Source organism: Staurois parvus, unplaced genomic scaffold, assembly GCF_062004578.1.
Source record: "Staurois parvus isolate SC_StPar_1 unplaced genomic scaffold, SC_StPar_1.0 ptg000174l, whole genome shotgun sequence".
NCBI lineage: Eukaryota > Metazoa > Chordata > Amphibia > Anura > Ranidae > Staurois > Staurois parvus.
This window is the reverse complement of record NW_028317970.1, coordinates 392,937-419,197: the sequence shown is the minus strand read 5'-3', so window position 1 is coordinate 419,197 and position 26,261 is coordinate 392,937. Positions and strand designations below refer to the sequence as shown.

The window sequence follows — 26,261 nt, the reverse complement described above, 5'->3', positions numbered from 1 at the left end:
ACTTTTACATGAAAGCCGACCACCAGCTAATAAACCAGCACTAGAATGATGCCTGTAGCTGCAAGCATCCTCCCGGTATAACCACTCCAAGTCCAGCGACGTTCCAGTACATTGCTGGTCCATGTTGGACATATATGTACCAGCAGAGAACACGGACATACGATGAATCGGGTCTGCGGACCAATATGACTGCAATTCATTCTTTTCTGTAATGTCCATGTTGAGGGTTCGGCCCAAAAATTTTTTAATTTCATAAACGGTGATAGAGTTCCATGTGAATTGTGTGACAAGAGCTGAATTTGGGGGGCGGCCATGTATTGTGGTGTATAAATTGCCTTGGCCCACAATTGGTACAAATCTTCTGTGAAGAACAGTGGAGGGGCTGAACACTAGTGCTGGCAGTGACCGGGCCGATCCGGCTAACACTGAGTATTGGGGACACTATACAAAGCCGGCACTAGTATAGTTCTGTTCATGATCAATATATTGATCCGTACAAACACTATACTAGTAATGGCGGTGATCAGCGACCTATAGCGTGAGTGCGACAGTGTGCGGCCAATCTAACGCCAGCTGACCCTGGCTGGGAGGGGCTTACTGACCCTGACACTGTGTGATGTCACTAGTGGCAGGAATACAGAGATCAGTGAAACATTCTATATACTGACACTGTACTAATGGCACTGGCTGGGTGACGGGGCCATCAAAGGGTTAAATGTGCTAATCTAACATGTGTGTACAATGTAGTGGTGCTTTTACTCGGTGCCGTGTTCTCTCTTCTCTCCCTGGACTGACCGGGGTGGGCAGCGGGGGGTGCAGGCGCATTGACACCCCAAAACAGGAAGTGATGCAGATTATGCCACTTTGCCAAGAGCTGCTGCTCGCCCACAAAATGCGGGTAAGTGGTTGGCAAGTAGTTAAAAAAAACCTTAAAAATGTTTAAAACAAAATTCTCAATATGGTATTTAACTTTTTTTTTTAATACTTGTATCAGAATAGTAGGATGTTACCATAGTAACCATTGTACTACTGTGGGGGGGAGGGGGGTGATCAGGGATTTTTTTTTCCACACTTTTCTTTGCAGGAGAAATAATGGTCATTTCTCCTGCAATGCAAAGCTTGCTGTCAGAACCGAACTCATTCATCAACTGTCATTAAGTTAGCTTTTTGACAGCTCAAGATAATGATCTGTGATTGGTTGGAGCTGGTCACATGGTACAGGGTGCTGTGATTGGCCCCATATATCATGTGACAGCTGTGGGGCAATCACAGCTCACTAGGAGGAGAAGCAGAGCTGTTATGAATGAGATTGATTCATAACAGCTGCTTACATTGGGATCACCTAGAGATCACATGATCACCGGGTCACAATCACTGGGATCTTCATTTCGCTGTATCCGCCAGACACAGCAGTCGGGGGAGGGGAGTGCTGTGTTCCGGCTTGGGTGCGCACCCCCCTCCTGTGTTAGTACAGCCAGAGTGACGTACAAGTACATTGCTTTGCCTGTAGCTGCCGCCTGGCCACAGTACATTGCGGGTGGGAAGCGGGTAATCTAGGACTAAGGATTCCAAGCTCACTCCTTGGGCCATGATATCATCCAGGCAAGAAATGTAAGTTCTGTGTTCCAATTATGAGGTGACAACAGCATAGAGTGCTTTCAGGATAATGGACAAAGGTAGACAAGCATTGCATGCTGTTGTTGTGTGAAGCAAGTCTGTCTCCTTTTTTATTACAGATAATACATTTTGTTTGGCTTTTTCTACATTGTTCCCCGATCCTGACATTCGTGGCCTCCTGGGCTGGATGTGCCGCTGGATCCAGGACCTGGAGCAAGCCCTGGAGGTGGAACCAGACGAGGACCAGCCCAGCCTTGTAGCCTATTTCAGGCAGCAATTTTAGTTTAGTTACAATTTTTTATGATGTTTTATAGTTTTCTATTGATTGTTGGTAATAAATGTTCTATTTCTCTTGGACAGTGCGCTGTGTTGTGGCCTTCTTCAGCCTTTGCAGGTCGGCAATCTTCTTCATTGCAGTTGGAGCTGATCTGCATGTCCCTAAAGCATTGCAGGACTCTGCTAGCTCCAGCTGCACTGGACAATCTTGCTTACCTGGAATTTCTGGTAATGTCCAAACGAAGTGTTTTCTGGCAAGTCCAGCTTTAGGACTGTAGCAGATAGGATTGCATGTTTCCGAGAGGTAAACCAGCTCCTTCAATCCTAAGCTGGGATACATAGAGATTGAAGTTGTCTGCTTGCTGTCTGCAGCTACTCCCAATCTTGGTTTGCTTCCTCTTGTGAAATGCTGCAACAGTTTACACAGAACACTCCATTCACGTTACATTGTTCACGTTTGGAGTAGATCTTCATTCCATCCAGGGACTTCTACATAGCTTGGTGGGGTGTAGTTGTGCAGACTGCCAAAAGGGGGGTGCAGCCAAGTAGACAATGTGTGGGGGGATCCTGTGGGCCAACTCTGTCAAGATGTCTCCCATCACCTCATCTCTAGTTGGGATTGGCATTACACAGAAGTCACATGACTTGAAAGCTGCCCTTGGAAGGACTATCAGTTATGGATGAGACCAGTTACATACAATGTCCCCCAGAGAAGAAGGGGCCCTAATGGGCAAATTGTCTATCTGCTCCACACATACCACTTGGATCCAACTTGTTGCTCATTCACATGTCAGTGTTTTGGCAACAAGAGGTGGGGAGGGAATGAAGTGAGGAACAAGTGTCCACTGGGCACATAAATTCCATAGGCACACACGTCTAGAATCAGGCAGCTAAAGATCCTATGCTCCCCAACCAATCTCGGGGCAAGATGTTACACGGGGTGTAAAGCAAACTTAGTCTGGGTCCAGTTAGTCCAGCATAATGATAGTCCAAACAACAGAAGGCCTTCTTCTTATTCTCCCAACTTTTCTGTGTCTCTAGCATTCCTTGGCAGGCTTACTGTGTGTAAGTTGTGTCCTGGTGTCACGCCTGGTGTCCTGGATATTACACACTTCTTGTATAGTGTGTGTCAATGAAGTAGCACAGGGAACATGTTTGGACAGCAGTGTCAGTCTCTGGGGAGGTGAGTGTTCCATGCAGGAGTCTTGGCCAAAATCAGCACCCCAAAAAGACAAAAGCTAGCCGACACTTAGAAAACAAGCTGCAATATTGTGTGTTCCCATATTGGGGAACGTTAGCCTTGCCCACAGAGTCCACTGATAATTCTAAGCTCCCTTGGGTCAGCCAAATGGTTAGCAGATAATGGCCAACCGCTACATGTGCCAGAGAACTTGTGTGATGGGGAGCAGCTAAAACTATTTGCAGGACAGACCACCAGGTGAAAGCAGCAGAAAGGCCAAAGAGTCTAACCCCCAATGCCTCTGGAAGGGTCACCTTTTAGTTTTCTTTCTGAAGTGCTGCTTTTTTAGTGTTCGCTATTTGGAATTATTGGTAGCCATACTCAGAAAAGCCCCTGTGTTGGATTCCCGACATGACCAAGCCACCATTATTACCCCAAATGCATTGTTGACAATTAGAAAGACACGTTCTGCTACTTTTCAAATAATGTTTATTACAAACAAACATACAAAATGAATGGAGAGGAGGAGGAGGCTGCTGCTGAGGGGGTGGGTGTGAGGGTTGGGGGGGTACAGTGTGTGGGGGGGCTGGGAAAGAGTGGTGGGGAGGGAGTGCTGGGGGAGAGGTTGAATGGGGGAATGGAAGACAGGGAGAATGTGGGGAGGGGCATTTGAGGGCTGAGGAGAGTGGGCAGGACGTGGAAGGTAAGGGTGGAAATGGGATTGAGAGGAGGGGTGTGTAGAAACAAGGGGAGTGGGTGTGAAAGTGGGGGTGTGGTCAAGGGGAGTGTGAGGAAGGTGCAGAAGAGGGATCCATGGGGAAGGAGTCATACTGGTCTTCCGGTGGGGTTTCTTGAGGGGGCTGCTCCAGAGTGGGTAGTTCCAGAATCGGCACCTCCAAGGCTTGTTCCCCTGATGATTCCCCAGCACTTTCTACAGGGAAACTCTTTGGCAACCTTGGCATTTACCCCAAACTACTACTGCACAGGGGTTGGGAGCCTCTGGCCGAAGGTGCATTTTGTTCAGCCCCTGCTTGACATAAGGCCCGGATATCATGACTAAGGTCCTGCAACGCTGTAGTCTGATCCCTGACCGCGGTGACAAGTCCAAGCAGGGCTTCATGTTGGAGCCCCAGTAACCTTTCTATATTACTGGATGCATTAGAAAGCCTCCTTTGCTCCCATAATCTCTCCATATTGAGCAGCCTTTCCCCAAGCTTGAGAAGGGGGCCGGGTCCAGGTGGACGGGGTGCCGATCCAGGTGCATCCAATGTTGGCTGCAAGGAGAAACAAAAAAATTAAAGCACGTTTAACACACAGCACAAGCGTACAGTAGGACAGGGGGCTCGTCTGACACCAAACACTAGATCATGTTCTTGTCCCAACCCTAGGACCAGGTATTGGTGAATGCCTTTCCCTGACACATTACACTGGATGAACATTTGACCGAAATGAATGGTTTGGCATCTTTACCCAGACTGATACCTTCCTGCTGATTTGTCACATGCACATCACTCCCTCCAGCTCCTGACTAAGCAAGGATCCAAAAAAAGTAAGTTACACATCACGTTGCCAAATCCTGCCCAGCCAGGAACGGAGTTATACTCTAAATGGGTGACTCATTAGGGAGAACATCTTTAGCATCTCTTACCGGACGTTCAGGCAACTCAGGTGGAGGTGACGGCATTTCACACAAGTTTGGAGTGCCTGAACTTCCCTGCACCACAAAACAAAAACAAATGCATGACATTTCCCAAATACACATGTAACATGCATTTGTACCTCCCCCACCCCATTACAGCAGTTCCCGTACCCCAACATCAGATGCAGATTCTTCTCCCACTTCAACAGCTGGGGCCTCCAGGGGAAAAAGATGATCTGCAAATAGAGTTCAAGATGCTGATTAGCAACAGATACTAGTTAGGCTGTGTGACGGACAGCAGAAATATTCTTTTATTTATTTTTTTTGTTTACAAACGATTTTATTGTACAGGAGTAGACAGTAGAACAACAGCACACTTTAAAAGTGATATTGTCAGCAAAAACAAGGCACTTTTGAAAAGTACAATACATAAAAGTATATTAACATAACAAAGAAGATATAAAAGAAAAGAGGAAGTTACGAGTGCATGAAATACGTAAACGACAAAGTAGGTTAAGTGATACATCTGTCAACAGTATATGTCAGCCAACTATTACTGGGGATGTTATTAATCATGCAATAAGTGTCTGCAATCTCTCCATGACTCCCATTTTTTATCATATAAGTGCATCTTATCCAGTAGGGTATAATGAATGCGTTCCATAAGCATTACAGCGTCAATTCTGTGTAAAACGGAGTCCAAGGGTACAGCATTGGACCTCCAATGTAGGGCAATAGACCATAAAGTGGCAATACATAATGTATGTATCAATCTCAGATTGGCATCAGAGACCCCTGGGATATGGGCCCCCAATAAACATGTCTGCATGGACAATCGTATCGGGGTACCCGACAGTGAGGCAGCCACCTCAGAAATCCTACGCCAGATCAAAGAAATGTTCGGGCAATCTCAAAATTAGTTTGTCTCTCTTTGTTATGAAGGATGGGACATTCTGGGTAGTCTGTCTCTCTCTCTGATATGAAGGATGGGACATTCTGGGTAGTCTGTCTCTCTCTCTGATATGAAGGATGGGACATTCTGGGTAGTCTGTCTCTCTCTGATATGAAGGATGGGACATTCTGGGTAGTCTGTCTCTCTCTGATATGAAGGACGGGACATTCTGGGTAGTCTGTCTCTCTCTCTGATATGAAGGATGGGACATTCTGGGTAGTCTGTCTCGGTCTCTGATATGAAGGATGGGACATTCTGGGTAGTCTGTCTCTCTCTGATGTGGAGGATGGGACATTCTGGGTAGTCTGTCTCTCTCTGATATGGAGGATGGGACATTCTGGGTAGTCTTTTTCTCTGTCATGAAGGACAGGACATTCTGGGTAGTCTGTCTCTCTGGCTCTGATATGAAGGATTGGACATTCTGGGAAGTCTGTCTCTATGTCTCTTATATGAAGGATGGGACATTCTGGGTAGTCTGTCTCTATGTCTCTTATATGAAGGATGGGACATTCTGGGTAGTCTGTCTCTCTCTGATATGAAGGACGGGACATTCTGGGTAGTCTTTCTCGGTCTTTGATATGAAGGACGGGAAATTCTGGGTAGTTTTTCTCAGTCTCTGATATGAAGGATGGGACATTCTGGGTAGTCTGTATCTCTCTGATATGAAGGAGGGACATTTTGGGTAGTCTGTCTCTCTCTGATATGAAGGACGGGACATTCTGGGTAGTCTTTCTCTCTGATATGAAGGACAGGACATTCTGGGTAGTCTGTCTCTCTCTGATATGAAGGAGGGACATTATGGGTAGTCTGTCTCTCTCTGATATGAAGGAGGGACATTATGGGTAGTGTGTCAGATTTTATAGGTCTCTGTTTTATTATGCATTTTGTTTTTATCTTATGTTCTATGTCTTTAAGGCTTTTCTGTCTGTAGTAAAATATCTTTTTTTAAACAGTTGGTTGCATAAGAGTTAGGTTTATTGTTTCTTACATTCTTTAGTTGTTTTTGAACTTCCCTGGTATCTCTGTAAGGTAGATACAATGCTGGAATGGTTATTAGGGGACATTTCTCGGGGCTGCAGTTCCTCTGAACTCCACAAGATGGTGATCTCATTTCTACTACCCAGACAGGACTTCTCTATGGAATACAGACAGGAAGTTATGTCAGGTACAGACAGGAAGTGATCTGGATTTAAAGATAAGAAGTTCTATGCGGTCTGAAGGAGATTGGAGAGGTTTCTTGACGTGGCAGTAGAGGAGGTAATTATTATTATACAGGATTTATGGCGCCAACAGTTTGCTCAGTGCTTTACAATATAACGGGAGACAATACAGCAACAATACAGATCAATGCAAGAGGGATAGGTGTGCCTGATCCTGGGAGCTTACAATCTAAGAGGGAGGGGCTAGTGGTACAAAAGGTAGTAACTGTGGGGGATGGACTGGTAGGAGGAGTAGAAGATTCCAGTATTAGCTGAGGGCAGGATAGGCTTCCCTGAAGAGAGAGGTTTTCAGAGATCGCCTAAAAGTGAACAGAGTAAGCGATAGTCTGATAAATTGGGGTAGAGAGTTCCAGAGGATGGGGGAAGCTCTGGAGAAGTCCTGGAGACAAGCATGAGAGGAGGAGACAAGGGAGCTAGATAGTAGGAGGTCTTGCGAGGGGCGGAGAGGATGGTTTGGGTGATATCTAGAGACAAGATCGGTGATGTAATTTGGAGCGGAGTTATAAATAGCTTTATATGTTATTGTTAGTGTTTTGAATTTTATCCGTTGGGCAATGGGAAGCCAGTGGAGGGATTGGCAGAGAGGGATGGAGGACACTGAGTGGGGGCCAGTGGAGGGATTGGCAGAGAGGGAAGGGGGTGTTTGTGAGGTTGTAGGGAGTGCAAAGATGGGAGAAAACAAGGTCTAATGTATTCCCATCAGAGTGAGTGGAGGACTGTATACATTGTGCTAATGCAAAAGATGAGGTTATGTTGAAGAGTTGGGATGTAGCCGGGTTGTTGACATTAATAGGGATGGTAAAATCTCCGAGAATGATAGCGGGTAGTTCAGAGGAGAGAAAGTAGGGTGTCCAGGCGCAGAAATCATCAAGAAAGCGGGACACGGGTCCAGGAGGCCGATAGATCACTGCAATCTTCAGAGAAATGGGAGAAAACAGCCGGATGCAGTGAACCTCGAAAGAAGAGAAGGATAGAGAGGGAGGATTAGGGGGGACTTGAAAGGTGCTCAGTGGGGATAGAAGGTCTGGGTGAGTGGGTCCAGATGAGGCCTCCATAGGAAAGTGCTGCGGGGGAAGCAGAATCTGCTGCTTGGAGTCAGGTTTCTGTAATTGTTAGTAGGTTAAGGGAGCGGGAGACAAAAAGGTCATGGACAGAGATGAGATTATTACAGACAGAGCGGGCATTCCAGAGCACACAAAAAAAAGGGAGGGTGGTTTTTGGGAGCACGGGAACTCATATTAAATTGAGGGGATTGCAGCTATTCCTGGAGGAAAGAGGATGCCTGGTGTGGGGGTGAGATACTGGAGAACCAGGGTTTGGGGAGATCCCCAGAGGTTAGGAGAAGAAGGATGCCTGGTGCGGGGGTGAGATAGTGGAGGACCAGGGTTTGGGGAGATATCTCCAGACGTTAGGAGAAGAAGGAGGGTGCCTGATATGGGGGTGAGATAGTGGAGGACCAGGGTTTGGGGAGATATCCCCAGAGGTTAGGGGAAGGAGTGTGCCTTGTGTGGGGGTGAGATAGTGGAGGACCAGGGTTTGGGGAGATATCCCCAGAGGTTAGGGGAAGGAGGGTGCCTTGTGTGGGGGTGAGATAATGGAGGACCAGGGTTTGGGGAGATATCCCCAGAGGTTAGGAGAAGAAGGATGCCTGGTGCGGGGGTGAGATAGTGGAGGACCAGGGTTTGGGGAGATATCTCCAGACGTTAGGAGAAGAAGGAGGGTGCCTGATATGGGGGTGAGATAGTGGAGGACCAGGGTTTGGGGAGATATCCCCAGAGGTTAGGGGAAGGAGGGTGCCTTGTGTGGGGGTGAGATAGTGGAGGACCAGGGTTTGGGGAGATATCCCCAGAGGTTAGGGGAAGGAGGGTGCCTTGTGTGGGGGTGAGATAGTGGAGGACCAGGGTTTGGGCAGATATCCCCAGAGGTTAGGAGAAGGAGGATGCCTGGTGTGGGGGTGAGATAGTGGAGGACCAGGGTTTGGGGAGATATCCCCAGAGGTTATTAGAAGGAGGGTGCCTGGTGTGGTGGTGAGATAGTGGAGGTCCAGGGTTTGGGGAGATATCCCCAGAGGTTAGGAGAAGGAGGTTGAGGAAAGAAAGATGGGAGCGGGATGTACACGAGCGCACATGTTTCCAGTCCTGGTGTTGGGTCAGCAGGAGAGTGAAGTATCAGCAGGAGGTGATGAGAGCAGTAGTAGGGAGATGGTAGCAGTGAGGGGGAGATGTATAAGTTTTGGGGTGGATCAGAGGGGTAAAGAAGTGAGATTTTTGGAACGCAGGAAATTAATATGAAAAGGAGGAGTAGAGGGGACACGGAGTGGCACTCAGACTTGTAAGAGATGTTTCCCGGGGTGTTTGCTTGAAGTCTGTCCAGCATGCAGTAGAGTTTCTTGTATCCTCCTGCTGTTTGAGCTCTTCTGCTTTAGTTCAACTGCTTCTTAGCACTCCATCAATGCAGCACTCACTCAAAAGCAGCACCCCATCAGTGATCTCCCCCCATCAGCTGAACTAAATTTATATGGGAGTTGGCCCAATGAGCACTCCTCTCCGCCCCAATTAGGAACTGATAAGGATCACATGAATGGGGGGGATGATTCTCAAACACAGACCAGGCAGACTACAGTCATAAACTGGTAATAAGATGTTATGTTCTATTTGAACCCAGTAACCCCCCGTCATGTCCGTCCTCTTCCTCCATAGTCATGTCCGTCCTCTTCCTCCATAGTCATGTCCGTCCTCTTCCTCCATAGTCATGTCTGTCATCTTCCTCCATAGTCATGTCTGTCATCTTCCTCCATAGTCATGTCCGTCCTCTTCCTCCATAGTCATGTCCGTCCTCTTCCTCCATAGTCAAGTCCGTCCTCTTCCTCCATAGTCAAGTCCGTCCTCTTCCTCCATAGTCATGCCTGTCCTCTTCCTCCATAGTCATGCCTGTCCTCTTCCTCCATAGTCATGCCTGTCCTCTTCCTCCATAGTCATGCCTGTCCTCTTCCTCCATAGTCATGCCTGTCCTCTTCCTCCATAGTCACTGTGATGTCTTTTATCTCCAGCAAATAATGATACACACATGTTGATGATACACATCAATATTTAGAAGGACACAAGGATCTCTACAAGGACGTCATGATGGACAATCAGCCGCCCCTCACATCACCGGGTAAGAGGAGACTTTATTGTAAAGGAGAGAGCAGTACGGAGGATCCACCTAGATCCCCCATCATCTGATAAACACATAGAAACAATGGATTCAGTCAGTGTGTGTGTTTCCTACAGATGGATCCAGTCATGGGAACCCACCAGAGAGATGTCCCCGTCCTCTGTATTCCCGGGATTCCACACAGGAAGGTCACACCATCCCTCACCATCATCAGGTAGATGAGGAACAATCACTGATAGTATCATTAGGATCTGTACATTATCTGCATTGTTACCATTGATGTCATTTTTATTATATATTCAGAGTGGAAACCTGAGAGATCCTAAAGTTGAGGTTAAAGGAGAGATAAAAGAGGAGGAGGATGAGGATGGGGGGATGGAGGAGTCAGAGCTTCTAAAAGAACACAAAGATCTGTACCAGGACACCATGGTGGAGTCATCCAGCTACAGGAACCCACCAGAGAGATGTCCCCGTCCTCTGTATTCCCGGGATTCCACACAGGAAGATCACACCATCCCTCCCCATTGCAAGGTTGGTGGGATGGAGCATCTAGAACATGGACATGTGATGATGATGTGTGGAGTTCTTTTATGTGACCTTACATTTTACAGATGATATTTTCTCTCATTTCCTTGATTTAGAGTGGAGATCCAATTGATATAGAATTTGAGGTGAAAGCAGAAGAAGAAGAGGCGTATGTGAGGGATGATCAGCAGTCTATGGAGGAGGATGGAATAACGGGGACATTTATAGAGGAGGACACTCCTACAGAGATCAGCACAGGTGGGTCATGAACACTAAATCCATTCCTCCACCCATACTGATCACTGATTGGTCCAGAGTAGGGCGGGGACTGGGTGATATCAGCCTGTAATCCCCTGGTCACTTTCCTGAGCTGTGTTCCCCGTCCTGTATTCCTGGATTTCTCTCGGATAATCTTCCTTCTCTGTGCTGCAGACACAATTTATGTCTCTAGACTGGATTTATGGAGGTTCTGGGGTTCAGCTGGCAGCAAAATGTTGATTGTTACTCTAAGCATTGCATAATGTAGGCACCCAGGACATGTGACTGGGGTCTCCTGCCTTCTTCTCCTTCTTGTCCCTGTCAGACACCGCCTGGCAGTACCTCTAGCAGTCCACAGGACAGGATTCCCCAGAGCGCGGCGTCTAAGTCAAAGTCTGCTTTTTCACCAGGACCCCTGATGGTGGGGATGGACTTGGAGCAGACAGTGACCAGGTCGCGGCCCCTGAGTACACCCGCCCGTGGTAGAGGGATCTGCCAGAGGTATATGCAGGTAGAGAGCCTGATGTGAAGAGGTGGAAAGCTGGAGCCATGATGACTTGATCCGTTCAGGATGGATGGATGGCAGAGTGAACGTGGTCAGACAGACCAGTTCGGTAACAGTGGGGTCAGCGTGGTATAAGGCAGCAGGCAAAGAGTAGTCGGGTCACTCGCCGGGTTCAGTAGCAGGAGTTCAGATCAAATAGGGATATCCAGGAGAGAAGTCAAACAAGCCAGAGGTCAGAGCAGGAGAAGTCGGCAGAGGTCAGGATCAGGAGAAGTCGGCAGAGGTCAGGGTCAGGAGAAGTCGGCAGAGGTCAGGATCAGGAGAAGTCGGCAGAGGTCAGGATCAGGAGAAGTCGGCAGAGGTCAGGATCAGGCAGGGTCGGTAACAAGTCATCAGCAGATACACAGGAACAGGAACACAGGATACAAGACCATACGGCAATGAGAGTCTGTGTGGGGCAGGTTTAAATAGTGCACCCTGCCCTGTCATTGGTGCCAGGCGAGCGTCCGCGATCAGGAGTGCGCATGTGTGGCCGCCCAGGTCCTAGTGCCCGCCGGATAGAATAAATTGGTGTTCTGCGCTTGCGTAGACCCACTTGCCGCTGCGATCCCTGACAGTCCCTCATATCCTTTTCCACCATTGACCCCCACAGATCCTTCTCCCCCATTGACTCCTCCAGATCCTTCTCCAGCATTGTCTCCTAGATCCTTCTCCCCCATTGACCCCCCACAGATCCTTCTCCCCCATTGACCCCCCACAGATCCTTCTCCCCCATTGACCCCCCCACAGATCCTTCTCCACCATTGACCCCCCCACAGATCCTTCTCCACCATTGACTCCCACAGATCCTTCTCCCCCCATTAACCCCCCACAGATCTGTCTCCTAGATCCTTCTCCACCATTGACCCCTCCAGATCCTTCTCCCCCATTGACCCCCCACAGATCCTTCCCCACCATCGACCCCCCCAGCTGTACCCCCCTAGTATGTATGGTGCATATTCTTAGCCCCCAAGTGCAGAACCTTACATTTATCACCATTAGCCCTCATTGGCCCCATAGTCCCCCAATTACACAGAGCATTGAGGTCGGCTTGTAAGTTGGAGACATCCTGTAAGGACGTTATTCCCCGGCACAGCTTGGTGTCATCTGCAAAGACTGGAATGGGGTTTATAATCTCACACCCCATATTGTTTATAAATATTAAAAAGTAGGGGTCCCAACATTGTACCCCACTAATGACACTGAATCTTGGGGTACACCACTAATTACACTGAACCTTGGGGTACCCCACTAATTACACTGAACCTTGGGGTCCCCCACTAATAGCACAGAACCTTGGGGTACCCCACTAACAACACTGAACCCTGGGGTACCACACTAATAACACTGAACCTTGGGGTACACCACTGACACCCCTAGACCATTCAGAGTATGAATCATTAACCACTACTCTCTGAATACGATCTTTTATCCAGTTTTCTATCCATTTACATTCAGATTTTTCCAGCCCATAGAGCTTACCTTACACATTAGCCGTGTGTGGGGAACTGTGTCCAAGTATACCACGTCCACCGCCACCCCTCTGTCCAAGTATACCACGTCCACCACCACCCCTCTGTCCAAGTATACCACGTCCACCACCACCCATCTGTCCAAGTATACCACGTCCACCGCCACCCCTCTGTCCAAGTGTACCACGTCCACTGCCACCCCTCTGTCCAAGTGTACCATGTCCACCACCACCCATCTGTCCAAGTATACCACGTCCACCGCCACCCCTCTGTCCAAGTGTACCACGTCCACCGCCACCCCTCTGTCCAAGTATACCACGTCCACCGCCACCCATCTGTCCAAGTATACCACGTCCACCGCCACCCCTCTGTCCAAGTGTACCACGTCCACCGCCACCCCTCTGTCCAAGTGTACCACGTCCACCGCCACCCCTCTGTCCAAGTGTACCACGTCCACCCCTCTGTCCAAGTGTACCACATCCACCCCTCTGTCCAAGTGTACCACGTCCACCCCTCTGTCCAAGTGTACCACGTCCACCCCTCTGTCCAAGTGTACCACGTCCACCCCTCTGTCCAAGTGTACCACGTCCACCCCTCTGTCCAAGTGTACCACGTCCACCCCTCTGTCCAAGTGTACCACGTCCACCCCTCTGTCCAAATGTACCACGTCCACCCCTCTTTCCAAGTGTACCACGTCCACAGCCACCCCTCTGTCCAAGTATACGACATCCACAGCCAGCCCTCTGTCCAAGTGTACCAATCCACCGGCTCCCGTCTGTCCAAGGATTTGCTTACCTCCAATCTAACCTGTTTCTTGATGGTTTAATCCCAGCTCACCTCTACATGTTGTCTACAGTAAACATTTAATCTTCCACTGATTACTGAATACCAATATTATGAGTCCTGACCCTTACACTGTATAATTTATATTGTACATTCCATACTTCTGACCCCTGTACTATATACTCTATGTTGTACATTACATACTCCTGACCCCTGCACTATATACTCTATGTTGTACATTACATACTCCTGACCCCTGCACTATATACTCCTATGTTGTACATTACATACTCCTGACCCTGCACTATATACTCCTATGTTGTACATTACATACTCCTGACCCCAGCACTATATATTCTATATTGTACATTCCATACTCCTGACCCCTGCACTATATACTCCTATGTTGTACATTACATACTCCTGACCCCTGCACTATATACTCCTATGTTGTACATTACATACACCTGACCCCTGCACTATATACTCTATGTTGTACATTACATACTCCTTACCCCAGCACTATATACTCTATTGTACATTACATACTTCTGACCCCTGCACTTTACACTCTAGTTTGTACATTACATACTCCTGACCCCTGCACTATATGCTCTATGTTGTACATTACATGCTCCTGAATACTGCACTATATACTCTGTTGTACATTACATACTCCTGACCCCTGCACTATATATTCTATATTGTACATTCCATACTCCTGACCCCTGTACTATATACTCTATGTTGTACGTTACATACTCCTGACCCCTGCACTATATACTCCTATGTTGTACATTACATACTCCTGACCCCTGCACTATATACTCTATGTTGTACATTACATACTCCTGACCCCTGCACTATATACTCCATGTTGTACATTACATACTCCTGACCCCTGCACTATATACTCTATGTTGTACATTACATACACCTGACCCCTGCACTATATACTCTATGTTGTACATTCCATACTCCTGACCCCTGCACTATATACTCCATGTTGTACATTACATACCCCTCACCCCTGCACTATATACTCTATGTTGTACATTACATACTCCTGACCCCTGCACTATATACTCTATGTTGTACATTACATACTCCTGACCCTGCACTATATACTCTATGTTGTACATTACATACTCCTGACCCCTGCACTATATACTCTATGTTGTACATTACATACTCCTGACCCCTGCACTATACACTCTATGTTGTACATTACATAGTTCTGACTTCTGCTCTCCCCCCTCCCCCCACTGCTATATATACACATAATATGGAGTCTCTTTTGTTCCACCCATTTTCTCCCAGCTGGATATTTTATATCGGATGATGTGATTGGAGCACAGACTTTTACATGGTGATAATAATGTGATAACATCCTCCAACTTTGGACCCTTAAACAGAAAGTGATAATGAGGGAGGAGTCAATACCCCAATGATGGTGGTCTTCAGGATCAGTCCAGTCTTCATCTTGGTTGTTCTCCCCCCATCCTCACTCTCTGACCTCTGGTGGGGCTCAGCCCCGCTGTTCTTCATGACTAAATCATGGAGTAAATAAGGAAGTGCAGTACTTCTTGTGTTGGGAAGATGGTGATGAGTGATAGAGGGGGTGGGGACCCTCGTCCTATAATCCCCTCATCACTGTCCCTCCTATAAAAGACAGTTCTGGTTGTTTCCTCACTCTCTGACTAAGGTCCATGAATAAAGAAATGACCTGGTAGGAGATCAGAGGAGCCATTTCCTAGTTCCCTTGAGGGTGGAATTGTAAGCTCCTCAGAGACCAAGCTGCCTGATGTGGGCGGAGTCCTGGTTTGGGGGAACCAATCAGCTCCTGTCTAGTAATCCTCTTTGTCTTTGTATTTTAGTCCATGGCCGGGAGATGAGGAAAACCTCCGAGGATTGTCTCACTTTGTCTCCAGACTGGAAAGTAGAAGATGAGGACATCACACAGTATAGTCCAGGAGAAAACCCGGCTCCCTCCAATGTCCATCCGGCACCACCCAGTGTAGATGGACCATCGGATTCCTCGTATCCTGAGGAACCTCAGACTGTGCGGGACCGGGCCGGCCTTCCAACAGGGAAGAGCTTCCCCTGTACTGAGTGCGGAAAGAGGTTCCATTCTACATACCATCTTAATAGGCATAAAAGATCTCACACAGGGGAAAAGCCGTATTCCTGTCCTGAGTGTGGGAAATGTTTTTCAACTAAGTATTATCTTTACACACATCAGAGATCTCACACAGGGGAAAAGCTGTATTCCTGTCCTGACTGCGGGAAATGTTTTTCATGCAAGTCCAGTCTTACCATACATCAGAGGTCTCACACAGGGGAAAAGCTGTATTCCTGTCCTGAGTGTGGGAAATGTTTTTCAACGAAGGCCTATCTTTATACACATCAGAGATCCCACACAGGGGAAAAGCCATATTCCTGTCTTGAGTGCGGGAAATGTTTTTCACAGAACTCCAATCTTTACAAACATCAGAGATATCACAAAGGGGAGAAGCCGTATTCCTGTCCTGAGTGCGGTAAATGTTTTTCATGGAAGTCCAGTCTTTACACGCATCAGAGATCTCACACGGGAGAAGCCGTATTCCTGTCCTGAGTGCGGGAAGTGTTTTTCACAGAAGTCCGATCTTTACATACATCAGAGATCTCATACGGGGGAAAAGCCGTATTGCTGTCCTGAGTGTGGAAAATGTTTTTCTCAGAAGCCCCATCTTTCCACACATCAGAGATCTCATACAGGGGAGAAGCCGTATTCCTGTCCTGAGTGTGGGAAATGTTTTTCATGGAAGTCCAGTCTTTCCAGACATCAGAGACATCACAGAGGGGTGAAGCCACTTTCCTGTCCTAAGTGAGGGAAATGTTCCTCACTGAAGTCCTGTCTTCCTGTACATCAGGGGTCCTACACAACCCTGGAGGTGTATTAGTGCCTTGAGTGCGGGAAATGTCTTCTAGATGAATGTTGCTGGACATCCCAGCTCTCATGTGGGGAAGAAGCACACCCTGATATACACCTCAGATATACTCCATGGCTGATCTTCATCATGGAAGAAACAGTTGATAAGGAGATGAGAGGCCCCCAAAGACATGGATGAAGTGCAGTAAATGTCGGGGTGCAGAGTGGTCAGTAGATCCTGGAAATGAAGGACACAACTTCAGCCCTTCTTGGGTGTCGGAGTTGCGTTTCCTGATAATGATATAGCGGGTTACAGAGCTAGAAGCCGGGAGAGCCCAGATCTCGTTATCGGGGAACTTTACACAGACAACAAGAACTTCTGAAGTTGATGTCCTTCATTTCAAGGCTCTACAGAACAGTGGTGACCCCGAAGCGTCTCTCTGTCTTCAGTCCATCCTTCTCCCATCCCCCAACAGGAGGGAAGGAGAACTCCGCCCCAAACTAGGAGGAAACTTTCCTCTCATTATTTCCCTTGGCTTCTGTGTGGGTTTGGGTGGTTGGAGGAGTGCGGCACGAGAGGGAACACAGCTTGTTGTTCTATGTCTACATATGGGGTCTGGGTAGAGGGGATCCACCGGAAAATATTTCTACTCTTTGATGTTCTGCAAATCGTTTCTGTTTTCACTTTGAAGGGCGATATTATGTGTGGTTTGTAAAAGGGATTGGCCCAATAGATACCGCCCCACTTAGAGAATAGATGAACTAATATGACCAGCATTCATTCAGCCATGTCACATGTTGGTCTTTTCATACAGGGATTTCCTATGATCATTGGCTCAAACTAGTGGCAATAATGTGGTATTAAACTGTTTTTCCTGATTGAGGTATTTTGGAAGTAATACATTATTATGGCCACTAGAGGGAGCTGACGATTATAGGAAATCACTGAGTTTATTAAAATATGGCCAGAATTTGTCACAGCTGGACACATGCTTGTCACCTCCCCCAATATATATTTTGCATAGACCCCTTAGTTTACTATGTTAGGGGTAATTTCGTACAAAGACCTGAGATCATACATTTTCAAACATTGAAGATATAAATTACATAAAACCACAGAATTAAACCAACCATTGATTTAAAACCAAAAATACCTCATTTGGCCTTTAGATGATGCTAAGTATCCTAGCAATTAGCACCATCTAGTGTCCAAAGTGTCAGGTAACACCTGAACAATTGATTTAGCTGACTAAATCAATTGTTCAGGTGTTCCCTGACACTTTGGACACTAGATGGTGCTAATTGCTAGGATACTTAGCGTCATCTAAAGGCCAAATGAGGTATTTTTGGTTTTAATCACAGTGTCTCCAATACAAAAAATGATTTATAAAAATAACTTAATCTGAAAAATTCTATAAGAACTCAAACAAGATCTGTGTAGGTATAGACTGCAGAGTATGAAAATCAATATTTATTTACATAAGTCACCTACAAACACCATAAACAATAGTCAGATTGTGATTTACACTGACACTAAGATGTTTCTGTAAAAGCTCTAAAATAGAATGAATTAAATTCAATAATTAGTCTCCCTGTAAACATCATAACCAATAAAAACGGACAATAATCTGTCTCCTGCAGAAGGAATAAACTGCAAAATAGTCCACCAGTATGGCCTAAGAACAGGAACATTTTTATAAATGACTTAACTTGAAGTGATGTTATCATGGGGAGAGTTATTAGGTTACAAAGGAATGTGGCAAAGGACTTACTAGTCTAAGCAAACAAAATCAACAGAAAATATATAATTACCCTCCAAGTACCAGGTCATCTTTTTGGAGAACTGATGATCAGACTCAAAGATGGCTGCCAATTAACGGTTGGGATTGGGCTTCCACAAAATGGTGTCTCTTCTTCAGTTGAGTATCTTTAGATGATCTGAGTCTGAGATGATGTCTACCTTCCAGATGGCTGTGTAGATGGTCCTTCCTCTGTGAGTGTTCCTGCCGGTTTTATCTAGTTATGACTTATACACTCATCAAATCTGAATAAACCTGGCCAGGAGGTGGAACCTTCTCTGTGATTGGGGAATCTGATTCTCTAACCCATGTTTACTCAAGCATTACCTCCCATGGCCACTGGGTGTCATCCTTGGATAAGAATTGTCTGGTCTGAGTTTTTTTGGGGTCGGAAGTAACTAATCTGTGATCAGGAAAAATGAATATTTCACTATAACAGATTGGCCCTTGTGAAATCTATAGAATGCCTTGGAGAGTAGATATTATTCCTCATTTACAATCATTACGTTTTGGTGTAACAGTGATTAAATGGAGAATTGTAACTATCAGGAGGTTGGATTACATAAAGCGATTAGAATAATAGTTGTACACACAGAGGAGAGATAATAAAAAGAATAATTTGTATTCTGATCTACTGATTGATTACGGCTTTGGTAGCATGCATACAATATTCCTAACAATACCGATAAACTCCAACATACTATATATATATCATGGGATTACAAATCCACAAACATACCATAATATACGTCCTACATTCTTATGAGACAATCTGGTATTTTATCCCCATCACGTCTTTTTGTATAATCTGAATTATATGGAAACAGGGAGGTTCCTTTTTGTACCTTTTCACTAAAACGAAATGAGTCTCAGCAGTGTTACTGGAGTCACCTTGTTACATATTTACAGAGTTCATCTGGATGGAAAAAAGACACCAATCCATCCAGTCCAACCAACATAAAAAAACAAAACACACAAATAGAACATTACATGAGGAAATGCACATCTTACTGTAAAGGTCTCAGTAATCTATAAACAGAAGAATCCAGAAAAGAACTCTCACAGATCTGCAGCTTTGTAGAGTTAGCATTCATAATACACGGCTCAAAAAATGAAAGAAAGACTTATTAATCAGAGTCTAGCATCAAGTCAATGAGACTCCTGAGATATTGATCTGGTCAGTGAAGTCGCAGAGGGGGCTGTTCATCAGTTTCAGCTGCTTTGGTGTTAATGAAATTAACAACAGGTGCACTAGATGGGCAACAATGAGACAACCCTCAAAACAGGAATTTACAGGTGGAAGCCACTGACATTTTTTTCCCTACTCATCTTTACTGACTGTTCTTCACTAGTTTTTCTTTTGGCTAGGGTCAGTGTCACTACTGGTAGCATGAGGTCATACATGGACCCTACAGAGGTTGCACAGGTAGTCCAACTCCTCCACGATGGCACTTCAACACTTGCCATTGCAAGAAGGTTTGCTGTGTCTCCCAGCAAGAGCATGGAGGGGATTCCAGGAGACAAGAGCATGGAGGAGATTCCAGGAGACAAGAGCATGGAGGAGATTCCAGGAGACAAGAGCATGGAGGAGATTCCAGGAGATGAGCATGGAGGAGATTCCAGGAGACAAGAGCATGGAGGTGATTCCAGGAGACAGGCAGTTACTCTAGGAGAGCTGGAAAGGGCCGTAGAAGTTCCTTAACCCACCAGCAGAACCGTATCTACTCCTTTGTGCAAGGAGGAACTTCATGAGGGTGGCCTGAGGGCCCAACATCCTCTAGTGGGCCCTGTGCTCACTGCCTGGCACCATAGAGCTGGATTGGCATTTGCCATTGAACCCCAGAATTGGCAGGTCCAACACTGGTGCCCTGCACTTTTCACAGATGAGAGCAGGTTCCCCCTGAGCACATGTGACAGACATGAAAGGGTCTGGAGAAGCCATGGAGAATGTTCTGCTGCCTTTAACATCATTCAGCATGACTGTTTTGGTGGTGGGTCACTGATGGTCTGGGGGGGCATATTCATGGAGGGACGCACACACCTCTACAGGCTAGACAATGGCACCCTGACTGCCATTAGGTATTGGGATGAAATCTTTGGACCCATTTTCAGACCCTACACTGGTGCAGTGGGTCCTGGGTTCCTCCTGGTGCAGTGGGTCCTGGGTTCCTCCTGGTGCACGACAATACCCGGCCTCATGTGGCAAATGTGTGCAGGCAGTTTCTGAAGGATGAAGGAATTAATACCACTGAATGGCCCCCATGCTGGCCTGACCTAAATCCAATAGAACACCTCTGGGATGTCATGTTTAGATTCATCCAAGCTGCCTGGTTGCACTTTAGACTGTCCAGGAGCACAGTGATGAAATCCCCCAGGACACCATCCGTGGTCTCATTAGGAGCATGCCCCAACATTGTCAGGAATGCATGCAAGCATATGGGGGCCATACAATCTACCGAGGACCATTCTGAGTTGCTGCAATTAAATTTCGGTAAAATGGACTCGCCTGCTGCATCATTTTTTCTTGATTTTTGGGGTGCCTTTGAATTCAGTTCTCTGTAGGTTGATCATTTTCATTTCCATCAAACAATGGGGGATCCTTACATTCCTCACTCATCACCCCCTCCATGTCAGTATAGAGATCCAGCAGGAGATTTTTCCTCATTGAGATCTGATGGGTTTTCAAAGTGTTCCTTTCATTTTTTGGAGCAGTGTGTAACATAAATGTAAGGGTTGGGTAGCTGAGATGTGAGGTGATCAGTAGAAATATGTAATTGTGAATCTAGTTTTATTCCATGTTATTACAGATAAGTGTTCAGTATTCGGTCAGAGACATATGTTCACCAATTAGCATCTGAAAGGACAGAGCAGCTTCTAGGGTAGAGGTGTCACCTGGATGCCAATACAATGTTGTCACCTATGTAGCCAGTTTGCCACCTTCTTGAACCTAGAAGAAGAATCCTAGTCATTTCGGCTACAAGAGTCAGCAGGAGACCGTGAGAAGGCTCCGAAGTGTCTGTCAGCTTTGATTTATATCCACAAATCAAAGGAATGTATTTCATCTCATAAAAGCTAAAATATTTGTTGCAGAGAGATGAAAATACTTCCTTCTGATTGGACACACTGTAGGCTACATCTGCATGTAAAACTGTATTTGTAGCCCCTGTGGAATCCCAGAGAAACACAGGAAACGGTTCTATGGTGCCTGATTGCAACAGCTGAACAGCGATTGGTATTGTTGTGTTCAGACTAACACACTAGTGTCGGAAATTCTATCCCTGACCAAGTGATCCAAACCATTCCTGGCCCATTCAGCTCTGGGCACTTCAGAACCCAGAACATCCAATGGGCTGCTACAGGAACACCCCCCAGGGTTGATTGGCCAAGGGCTAATGTGCAGCCCACATCCATATTTCAATAAATTGAGGACCCTGAGATATGGACGGAGTGATTTGTACAGAGCCGGTTCCATGTGACTGGTGAATCGTGGACTTTCTCTGACTTGCTCCAGTCTCAGGATAAATCTTGGTAAAAGTTTTATTTCTGTTTTTATTCCCTTTTATTTTATAGTGAATAGCCAATTGTGTATCTTTTTGTATTTTCTGCAACTTTTTTTCTTTGTACATATTTAATACATTGCCCACTTTTGGGATATTAAATCATAAAATGAATAAGTGACTTCTGTGTACTAAGCTCGGGCTCATATCTCCGGAGAGATTGTTGTATTGTAGAGTCTATGTGCTCGGTCTAAGTTCATTGCCAATCTGTATGCAATTGTACTGCATGTTGGCAGATTGCCTACAGATTGTAACATAGATCTGCCAGACGGAGATCTGTGTGTGTGTGGTGGCCCAGTAGACCAGTCTGTGGTGGTGGCAAGCTACCGTGTGTTGTGTATCTAATGTGGGGGTCTGTGGACAGTTGAAGAGTGATTAACACCGGGGTTCTAGCTTGTAGGATAGCTGGAGGAATCCTAGAAGGGTGTGCCAATTGCTAGACTGCTCCTCAATCCTTAGCATGCACCAGATTGTATATAAGATTCATATCTGCCTGTGTGTGGTCAGCCAGCTGGAGTGGAGTCTCCCTCTAGTGGTGGCCAGAGGTAGTGTGGGCAGTGAAAGGGTATCCTGACCAGTCTTATATGCTCAAAGTCCCCCTCATTCCCTCTTTACCCCAAGTCACGGGCGGACCACGCCTTGGTTAGCTAGTCGCTGTGGGCGTGCATTTTATCCGTGACACAGTGTATAATCCATGATGTGGGACTTCTCTTGTCCTCATTACATTGGAGTACAGAAACTCTTCCATTGTGACATTTATTCCCGAGCTCTCCCAGAATCCCTCAGCTTGGAATAATGGTCCCTGTGTCTGCAGAAACGTAGAGAATACTTCCATATACCGCGTCTCTTCCACTTGTTCATCCTTCTCATTGGCAGAACAATGACATCTCAGCTAGACTAGAGGATGTGGGGACCACCACGGGATTATTTGGTGTTTGTAATCCCCTCCCCCCTTGTTCCTGCACTGAGGGGTCCCGGCTTCCATTCCTTCTCTATACACAGAACTAAATACTTCAGTTGGGGAAAAGTGTGTCCCTTGCGGGACTTGAGACCTGAAAATGACCCTTGTCTATTATTTGGTATAATAACTCCCATGGTTCAACCCGGGGAAACGATGAAAATATGATCTTCCTCATAGAAATTCTAACAAAAGGCAACATTTTCCATTTTAAGTCAAAATTCATTTTAAATTGTTCCCCATCACACAGAAGGAATGTACATGCTTTGTCACTGAGCGCACTGCTATACAAATGTCTTTATGAATAGACCCCTAAATGTCAGGAGATATAATATATTCTATTATATTGTATTATGTTATGTTAAATTATATAAAGACGGGAGGTATGGAGCAGATAAATGAACAGACCTCCTAGTAATGTCATTACCAGGCTGCAGCTAGGGGGAGCTCTAATGTTTGAAGTGTTCCCACAGGAGAGTGATTCCTTCTAGCTCACATATACTTTTTGTATTTCTAGTAAAATTGGACTTTTGAGGTAGAAGATTATAGATTGTAGCGCCCTCCTAGTTCAGCCAGGGGGATCTACACCCTAATGGTTGGTCAGAAGCTGCTTAGCAGCTCAGGTGTGATAGCCAGAGGGGTCACAATGTGGTCAGGGGGGCTGAGATGAATATATAGGTAGAGCAGCGCTAGACAATAATATCACATAGACAAATATAATGGAATAATACAAATAAACTGATGTGAGCACATATAGAAAACTCTTACAAGGATGTGATAGAAACACATAAGTGTATAGAAGTAAATAGAACCCCAATATTCCAGATGGCCTATAAAGTGCAATAGTCCTTGTGTCCCTCAATACATGCTACATGGGGGCATAAACCCCTTCATGGTGTGTGGCATGCACAACACAATAATAAAGTGTCCTTAATGGAAAAATCAATTCATGATAATAATTATGATCTTCATGCCGGTGTGCAACCAATCAGTGACAATCCTCAGTGGCTGGGGTGCCCCCTCACCTTCCTGCCCCGGCCCCACAGGGCCAATGAGCCTTGCAGTATTGCTGTTCCACAGGAAAGCTTCCTTGTTAGTAGTAATGTTGGGACTCTCTCCTGTACCGGGGTCTCCCCTGAACTCTCCTGCTTCTCAAGGCCAATGACCTTCCAAACTCGTCCCCAATGAAGTAAGAAAATCCGATATAGTGTGAAACCTTTTATTGTTAATATATAAAGACTTGGATCTACTCACATCTGTAGATGTTTTCACAGCATTAGTTCCACTACAGCATGGGTGTACTGCATGTGTGGATATATCCGGGTGCACCAAGATGGCGTCGATGCTGGATATGACGTCATTGCGCTGCCGCTCGAGCTCCTCCTACTGGCGTATCTCTGACTGATAAATGTCCTCTGTCATCTCACACAGACCTGTCAGAGCAGCACTCATGCTTTCCATAGCTAATTCTTGCATCTCCAGCTGTTCTTTAATAGCTCTGGTCTCAGTATTTAGCAACCCCATGTCCTTAGAGTTCCTCTCCAGTATATCATCAATAATGTTTGTGTCATTATTTATCATGAGTGTTATTCCCCATCCCGTGTAGGTAGGGAACCATGACCACACCTTATTCCCCATCCCGTGTAGGTAGGGAACCATGACCACACCTTATCACCCATCCCGTGTAGGTAGGGAACCATGACCACACCTTATCACCCATCCCGTGTAGGTAGGGAACCATGACCACACCTTATTCCCCATCCCGTGTAGGTAGGGAACCATGACCACACCTTATCACCCATCCCGTGTAGGTAGGGAACCATGACCACACCTTATCACCCATCCAGTGCAGGTAGGGAACCATGACCACACCTTATCACCCATCCCGTGTAGGTAGGGAACCATGACCACACCTTATCACCCATCCCGTGTAGGTAGGGAACCATGACCACACCTTATTCCCCATCCCGTGTAGGTAGGGAACCATGACCACACCTTATTCCCCATCCCGTGTAGGTAGGGAACCATGACCACACCTTATTCCCCATCCCGTGTAGGTAGGGAACCATGACCACACCTTATTCCCCATCCCGTGTAGGTAGGGAACCATGACCACACCTTATTCCCCATCCCGTGTAGGTAGGGAACCATGACCACACCTTATCACCCATCCCGTGTAGGTAGGGAACCATGACCACACCTTATCACCCATCCCGTGTAGGTAGGGAACCATGACCACACCTTATTCCCCATCACGTGTAGGTAGGGAACCATGACCACACCTTATTCCCCATCACGTGTAGGTAGGGAACCATGACCACACCTTATTCCCCATCCCGTGTAGGTAGGGAACCATGACCACACCTTATCACCCAGCCAGTGCCATTAGTACAGTGTCAGTATATAGAATGTTTCACTGATCTCTGTATTCCTGCCACTAGTGACATCACATAGTGTCAGGGTCAGTAAGCCCCTCCCAGCCAGGGTCAGCTGGCGTTAGATTGGCCGCACACTGTCGCACTCACGCTATAGGTCGCTGATCACCGCCATTACTAGTATAGTGTTTGTACGGATCAATATATTGATCATGAACAGAACTATACTAGTGCCGGCTTTGTATAGTGTCCCCAATACTCAGTGTTAGCCGGATCGGCCCGGTCACTGCCAGCACTCGTGTTCAGCCCCTCCACTGTTCTTCACAGAAGATTTGTACCAATTGTGGGCCAAGGCAATTTATACACCACAATACATGGCGACACCCAAATTCAGCTCTTGTCACACAATTCACATGGAACTCTATCACCGTTTATGAAATTAAAACTTTTTTGGGCCGAACCCTCAACATGGACATTACAGAAAAGAATGAATTGCAGTCATATTGGTCCGCAGACCCGATTCATCGTATGTCCGTGTTCTCTGCTGGTACATATATGTCCAACATGGACCAGCAATGTACTGGAACGTCGCTGGACTTGGAGTGGTTATACCGGGAGGATGCTTGCAGCTACAGCCATCATTCTAGTGCTGGTTTATTAGCTGGTGGTCGGCTTTCATGTAAAAGTAATCCTAGTGGTCAATTAGCTGCAGAATTGTGTTTACAAACAGCGAGATGGGACATCATTTTACATGATTTCCTATAGCAGCAAATGTGATGAGATGAATGAAGTGGGTGTAAAGTGGAAGCAGTGGATGTGCAGGGAGCAGCATCTTGAGCACAAAGCACTTTATGTTGTGGATGGATTTGCACACGGTTCAGTTTCCTTCATTTATTGATAAACCCCATAAGACCAATGAAGTGGGTGTAAAGTGGAAGCAGTGGATGTGCAGGGAGCAGCATCTTGAGCACAAAGCACTTTATGTTGTGGATGGATTTGCACACGGTTCAGTTTCCTTCATTTATTGATAAACCCCATA

General features: G+C 46.3%; 2 protein-coding genes and 1 long non-coding RNA gene across 3 annotated transcripts in view; 2 read left to right on the top strand and 1 right to left on the bottom strand.

Annotated features, from left to right (window-relative positions):
• Positions 1–26,261, top strand: part of LOC149462469 (uncharacterized) — a 56,140-nt gene that overhangs the window by 17,743 nt on the left and 12,136 nt on the right. The window lies entirely within an intron of this gene.
• Positions 3,600–4,951, bottom strand: LOC149462471 (uncharacterized). The gene is made up of 3 exons (XR_016312654.1): positions 4,884–4,951; positions 4,722–4,787; positions 3,600–4,347 (listed from the first exon to the last, which is right to left on the bottom strand). It is a non-coding gene; the product is annotated as an uncharacterized LOC149462471 (long non-coding RNA).
• LOC149462470 (uncharacterized) lies at positions 15,514–17,692 on the top strand. Its single transcript, XM_089676856.1, has one exon. The coding sequence runs from the start codon at positions 15,514–15,516 to the stop codon at positions 16,234–16,236; it is 723 nt and encodes a 240-aa protein (XP_089532982.1). The 3' UTR covers positions 16,237–17,692.

What these genes read in the sequence shown, in the direction of transcription:
- LOC149462470 (XM_089676856.1), top strand. Translation starts at nt 15,514, where the DNA reads ATGAGGAAAACCTCCGAGGATTGTCTCACTTTGTCTCCAGACTGGAAA.